Below are 7,174 nucleotides of genomic sequence, written 5' to 3' on the forward strand. Positions count from 1 at the left end.
ATGGAAATGGTACTTTAAAATCTTTTGGCAGTCTCCTCCCCCTTAGTGGGTTGGGTCAGGTGTCATATTACAAAATGTATTACACCGGACGCGGAGCAACAAAATACAATAGAACCTATTATGCTGTCTTACACTGGATGCGGCGCGACAAATTCCCGACAGTAAACTGCTGCTGCGTTCTATTTATGACATACTGACACAAATTTCAAATGATTTTCAACGGTCACTTTTGTCACGTCCAGTGTAGACAGACTTTAGCTGTTGCGGCGCTGCGTGTGGTGTAGACACGATGTTATGGTCTTTTAGAATCAAAACTTTTTATAATCTTCACAAAATACATATCGTCGAAAAGGTCTGAGTCTCAAGATTCCATATTTGGTGGTTATTTCGTGATAGAAGTAATATTGACAGAGATGTTTAGACATTTGTGACAGAAAAATGCATTAAAAAAATTCAATGGAGTTTTGATGGCACCCAGTGGCTGTTTGTGGTATAACGCCATTAATAAAATCTCTCAGGAACCTCAATTTTTTTTATATCAACTTCAATTTTGGAACATAACTTATTTAGACATAAGGCTTTAATTCTATAGCAATTTTGGATTAAAAAATATTTTGAAAAATATTTATTTTATATAAAATAAAATAGGTACAGTGCATTTTCTTTACAGTAAATTTAAACTTCTTAAACTTTTTGATACTTTAATATTTTGAAATGATTCCACTTCTGCAATAATCTGCAGATTGTAGTCTTAAAAAAAGAGTCCAACCTAAGGTCTGCATTCCAAAGCGTTCATAAATTATAACAATTTAAGTTTGAATAGTGCACTTTCACATCTATATTCAAAAATGGGGGGGGGGGGCACTTAAAGGGTTAAAGGCTGGCCTCTGATATCTTGGTCTAGCTGAATCACATAAAAGCTTTATGATCAGGAAAAATACACTGTAGAAAGGCAACCTATTTCTGGATGTTCTCTCAATCATTAATTTGCTTGGCAGTTATGTACAGTGCTGTGAAAAGGTTTTTGCCCCCTTCCTGTTTTTTAAATTTTTGCCGTATTTGTCACACTTAAAAGATTCAGATCATCAAACAAATTTTAATATTACACAAAGGTAATATATAACTTTTTGGAAGTAAAACCAACACAGCATTTCATAAAAAGAACATCATACCAACGGTCAAACATGGTGGTGGTAGTGTGATGATCTGGGGCTGCTTTGCAGCTTCAGGACCTGGACAACTTGCCATAATTGACGGAACCATGAATTCTGCACTCTATCAGAAAATCCTGAAGGAGAATGTCCGGCCATCAGTTTGTGACCTCAAGCTCAAGCGCACTTGGGTTATGTAGCAGGACAATGATCCCAAACACACCAGAAAGTCCACCTCTGAATGGCTCAAGAAAAACTAAATTAAAAAAATCCGAACTTAAATTAGATTGAGATGCTTAAAAAGTCCATTTATGCTCGAAAACCCTCCAATGTGGCTGAATTAAAACAATTCTGCAAAGAAGAGTGGGCCAAAATTCCTCCACAGCGATGTGAAAGACTCATTGCCAGTTATCGCAAACACTTGATTGCAGATGTTGCTGCAAAGCGTGGCACAACCAGTTATTAGATTTAGGGGGCGATTACTTTTTCACGTAGGGCCAGGCAGGTTTGGACAGCTTTTTTCCCTTAATAAAATAAATAATCATTTAAAAACTGCATTTTGTATTTACTTGCATTATCTTTGTGTAATATTAAAATTAGTTTGATGATCTGAATCTTTTAAGTGTGACAAATATGCCAAAAATTAAAAAAACAGGAAGGGGGCAAACACCTTTTCACAGCACTGTATATGTATATATATAATTTTCCACCAGAGTAGTATCTGCTGTCAGAACCGATGAGGAATACATCTTTTTGCCAGCGTTTTGCTGATGTGTTGCATTCACTAAAAGCAAACTCAGTTTACAGATCACAGTTCGGTGTGCACGGAAGCACGTTCATACGGGACTGCGCAGAAATACACAAGAACAAGAACAAGCTGCATTCACTTCACTTGAGCTTTCCAAACAGCCGTCTAGTCTTGCACTCTTCACAATGTGAATTATGTTAATAGTGTAAACCTTAAAAGTGTGAATGTCTGCTAAAACAGAGAGGAAAATACTGCAATCATATTAGCTAGTGAATTTTCTTTTTCTTCTCAGAATCAATTGCAGGATCTTGAAAGGAATTAGTCAATGGCTATTTGTTATTCTAGAAAAAATCTTGGCTAAATCTAAAACGCTATGGCTATTTATCATCGTAAATTATAATACATGAGGAGCATGCCTTATCCGTGCACAACGATTGTTTTCGTAGCTACAATGATGGTTGCAGGGTTACCATGCTCTGCGTTGGAACATGCGATCGAACCCGCCGCTGGCTGAATCCGTTGTGCTCTATAAAGATGGCGCGTCGCTGCTGACGTCTGGTTGTTGTTGTCTTTTCTGTGCGTATATATATAAAAATATTTCTTTTAAGCTATACAGATCCATGTCACAACAACACAGAAAGGATGAATTTAAATATCAGTTACTAATTGCACTTTTTAAAATTCAAAGAGTCCTTTTGTTTGAAGCACTGAAAAATAAAAACAAAGAGGATCACCTCATGTCAAAAATGTCTCTATATAGGGCGAGTTTAGGTCCAACTAAGTCAGATAGAAAACTTGACGGTGCGGAAACACACAGAGGATATGTATTGAAAAATGCAACACAAACGCACGCTCACACAAATACACACTACAGTATTTATACACCCCCATACCCACACACACCAGCAAGCAACCGCTTGATACTAGTGTCCTTCCTGTACAAGATGTTCAGCGTTATCCGTCTTCTCACTGCTGTCCTAAAGGAAGGGTGGCTGTGGAGTGTTTGGGGTGAAGTTTGGCACTGGGAGGCAGAGCGGAGGTGGAGCAGGAGGAAGAGGAGCACGAGCAGAAGACGGCGTCTTGATTGGTGGTGGTGGCGGGGGCAGAGGCAGCTGTGATGCTGGTGGCGGGGGGCAGCGGAGGCCCCGCTGTGGTCATGAGGGAAGGTGCACTGGGCACCGGGGGCTGGGATCCTGACAGGATTTGGACCTGCTGCGGGTGCAGGGGAGATGGGCTGTACTGCAGGGCAGGTTGCAGATGCATGTTCTGCTGTGATAGAGGAGCGATGGGAAATTGCGTCGGAGGCGGCTGAGTTTGTCCACTGATGGTACTATATGGGGTAGGAGCCATTGAAGACATGCTGACTGATACTGGAGCAGTCAAAGGGGCTCCGGAAAACCAACCCGATGAAGCTGTTGTCTGCAAGATAGAAACATTATTTACTTATTATTTGATTTTTATTATTACAAATAACGATTAATACAGATGAATTCAAAAGACTGAGATTATTTAAAATTTAAAAAACAAGAAAAAACAAGAATTTAAAATTCCATTTAAATTTGGAAATCTGGAAATAAAAGTTTTAGGGATTTAAAAAAATGTAACATTTAGACAAAATTAATTCAACACATTGATCATGTGAGTCTTTGTACAGACCAGGGGCCTGTACCATGAAGCTGGATTAGCTGGCTAGCCAGGTAAATTTCGGTTTAGTTTGCACCAATCCTGGGTTTTAGGTACCATGAAAGTGGCTTGGCTTTTAGCAGCATTCATTGCCTTAGTAACTTACGCTCCACAGCTAACCTGCTCTGGGGCAGGTTATGTTCTGGTATAGAGAGCTCAAACCCAAATTTGACCAATCAGCTTCAAGCCAAGTGACGCATCTCTGACGCAATAAAGCCACTCCCCCAGTTTCTCTTACTCCAAATTAAAGGACGCTACATAGTAAAACATTTTAAAGATTTAAAGATAATATTGTCGGATTTTTAGAGATGATTATTTTTTATAATTATTTATATAATTATTATACCCTTAATCCATTACACAAGCTAGCTTAGTTTATTTTAAATTAATATAAACATATAGATAATATGCAATATAAATAAGTTTTAGAATCAATAGCTTTAAACATGACTACATATGAGCTTAGATTTTTAAGTGTTTTTATACCTATGAATATTATCAACTCTATAAACTAACTTTTACTTGCACTTATATGTTTTCTTTAAGTTTTCCTTTTTCATGGATAGATCGTTTAATCTTGTAAATGTGTTTAAATTCTTCATATTGTTGAATATTTTAATCTTTGGTAGTGACTCTCTCACGAGAAGTGAATCACAGTTTCAAGGCATGTGATTGGCTGTTCATTACTGATGTCACTCTTTTATGTGCACGTGCTTCATTAACTCAGGATCAAGCCTGAGTTGACAGAGAAAGTTGATGATCAGCTTCATGGTACCAACAAAGCCGGATTGGACTGGTTTGGTTTTGTCAACTCAAAACTAATCCTGTAACCCTGAGTTTGTTCAGCCACCATCATGGTACAGGCCCCAGGGTTATTGTAGTTAACTAATACTAACAAAAATAAACAAAAAAATATATAAATAAAATAATGGTAATTAAATATATTAACTGAAATGACACAAAAAAATCTTTAAACTTGTTTGACTTTAAACTTTAATTAAACTTAATTGATTAGTGAGGTCAAATAGCATGTTTATTTTTAGTGGTGGAACATTTAAAGTCGACACAAAATGGAAATCGTGACTGTCCTACTTTCCCCTATTGTGACATATATCTAAATGTCACTGTATCAACAGCATATCAAGAGCATATCCACAGATTTCAACAGCATATCAAATGGAGGGCAGGACTTGATTCTGTCCATCAGGAATTGATTGGATCATAGAACATTTTGTCGCTTGTTATGATCATTTTATGAGAGTGACAGGGTTGCTGGAGTGAATTGAAGCTCGTCAGGCCAATGGACAACCTTATTGCCCAGCCCTTGCGTCCATATGTGTTTCATTATGTTTTGTTTTGGTAATGTTTGATTGAAAATTACAAGTAGACTGGCAATGGTACATTTTCTCAAATCACTGTGAGCGTTATAGTGTGCTTTTGCATATTAAACAGGCAGCACAGCATTCATTTCATTTACAGCACCAGCTTTACAGCCATCACCTTTAAGATGATCACTGTCGGACTTTAAATTGCCTGTAGTGAGAAATGTTCCCGTTATTATGCAGAATCCACAGGTTTAATTGTCATGTTGCTGTGAAATTACAGATTAGCATTTTTGGTGGTCTGTTGTTGATTCTTCATGGTGTGCTACTCAGTCCAGGGTGTCTTTAAAAAAAGGCTAAACAAGCATGATGTTATGCACACAATATTTTTTACAGTTATGTACTTTCCTACTGTTATGAACTTTTAAATAGGGAGAGAGGATCACCCTGTGAGTCTAAGCACAGTTTACATCATTGCTGCATGATTTCTAATGGAGAAAAAAGCAAGCACTTTTCACTAGTGGTCTTAAGGTGCACTTATGATTACCATTGTTCAGTAAATTTTCATGGGCAAAATCCAGTAATTTCAATTGAAATTCATGCAATCTGATTTCGCAACGGGTTCAATTTGGTAACACAAATTCTCTGATGCTTGGTTTGAAAGTGATTTCTGTGTGAGCCGTGCTTTATAAATCACTACACTATTGACAATGGACTTTTTTAGCCTGCAAAATTTAGCGCAGCACCTTTAAACTTTGAACACCAGTGTATATAACAGAAAAATATTTGAACCCATACAGGCTAGTCTATATATGCATGTATGAGACATTTGTTTCATGTATGCTTTACCTCAGTAGTCTGGCCCCATCCGCCAAACTCCTGCACTTGTTGGATCTGTTTGATTTGATTCAGTGAAGGCTTGGGCTGGACAGGGCAAACTGCTTCTTTTGACCACTCATCAACAAGCTTATGCAGCTCATCTGTGAATGTGCTCTTTCTATTGGCAGAACCCTGGGCTGGAGGACTCTGGTCTGAAAACAAAATGAGGGAACTGTTAAATAAAAATGCCATTCCTCAGATTAAGTCTCAGTAATTATTTACATTATTGTTCAAAAATTTGGAAGCAATACGTTTTTTTAAAGCGTTTTTGAAAGAAGTCTCGTATGCTTTCTAAGGCTGCATTTATTTGATCAAAATACACCAAGATTGTAATACTGTCAAATATTATTACAATTTAAAACAACTTTTTTAATATATTTTGAAATGGAATATATTCCTGTGATGGCAAAGCTGAATTTTCAGCAGCCATTACAGTCTTTAGTGCCACATGATCCTTCAGAAACCATTCTGATATGCTGATTTGGTGCTGAAGAAACTGTTGTGTTGCTTAATATATTTGTGGAAACCAGGATTCCTTAATAAATAGAAAGTTTAAAAGAAAAGCATTTATTTGAAATAAAATAACTGTCACTGTTGGTCAATTTAATGCATTCTTGCTGAATAAAAGTATTTAAAAAATTTTTTTTTCTTTTTTTGAAAAACTAATTAATACTTTTATTCAGCAAGGATGCATTTACTGATCTCAAACTTTTGAACAGCAGTGTATTATTATTTTGAGTATGTTCTATAGCTTTAGTACCTCTATTAGCGGTCAATGATGGGGTTTTCTCTGGCTTGCAGTATGAGTGAAGCCTGCTTTGCTCCCCACCAGAATAACTGCTAGACTGCTGAAGACTCCCTGAGTGTTTGCATTTTTAAAAAATCAACATAAAAACAGTACAAGTGGATTATAGTTACCATATTGGCCCGAATATAAGACGACCTTGATTACAAGACGACCCCCCTTTTCCCAGATGTACCTTTTGGAAAAAGGCTTTTTAAAAACCAAATCTTGTTTTTTCTCAGTAAAACACATTTTGTCTTCAATTATTTTCATATTGCATGTTTTTCCTATTTTAATTTTTGTTTTGAAAGTATGGTAAAAACTGGTAAAACGTACCAACAATAACATTAAAAAAAAATACACTTTTTGATATACCATTAAAAAAACAAAAACCAGGTAGCCCATCTGAATTAGGACATTTAGGCTATCCATCAAATAGTAGCCAACCAAAATCTTATTAACAGTAGAAGTTAAATCTTACTGTAGTCTTCAAATCTGGGTACTGTCTTACGTTTTAAAATCACAAAGGGAGTTTGGTCCCATCAGGCTAACGTGACAGTCACGACTCATGCAGCTGTAAGCTTTTCTTTTTCTTTTGTTTTTACTC

The 7,174-nt window shown here is 36.7% G+C and overlaps 1 protein-coding gene across 5 annotated transcripts in view; it reads right to left on the reverse strand.

Moving 5' to 3' along the window:
* Positions 1-1,840: 1,840 nt before the first annotated feature.
* The window catches only part of LOC107593909 (serine/threonine-protein kinase WNK3-like), a 60,855-nt gene continuing 55,521 nt past the window's right edge, over positions 1,841-7,174 (reverse strand). For 4 of the 5 annotated variants that reach the window (XM_016283793.1, XM_016283794.1, XM_016283796.1 and 1 more), the window contains 3 exons: positions 6,544-6,642; positions 5,754-5,935; positions 1,841-3,318 (listed from right to left, as the gene is read on the reverse strand). In XM_016283793.1, the coding sequence (XP_016139279.1) occupies positions 2,866-3,318; positions 5,754-5,935; positions 6,544-6,642 (734 nt within the window). In that variant the 3' untranslated portion in view covers positions 1,841-2,865. The remainder of the gene's footprint in view (positions 3,319-5,753; positions 5,936-6,543; positions 6,643-7,174) is intronic. The other variant, XM_016283795.1, reaches the window with a different exon arrangement.

Source organism: Sinocyclocheilus grahami, unplaced genomic scaffold (genome assembly GCF_001515645.1).
Source record: "Sinocyclocheilus grahami isolate Dianchi unplaced genomic scaffold, SAMN03320097.WGS_v1.1 scaffold177.1, whole genome shotgun sequence".
NCBI classification, from domain to species: Eukaryota; Metazoa; Chordata; class Actinopteri; order Cypriniformes; family Cyprinidae; genus Sinocyclocheilus; species Sinocyclocheilus grahami.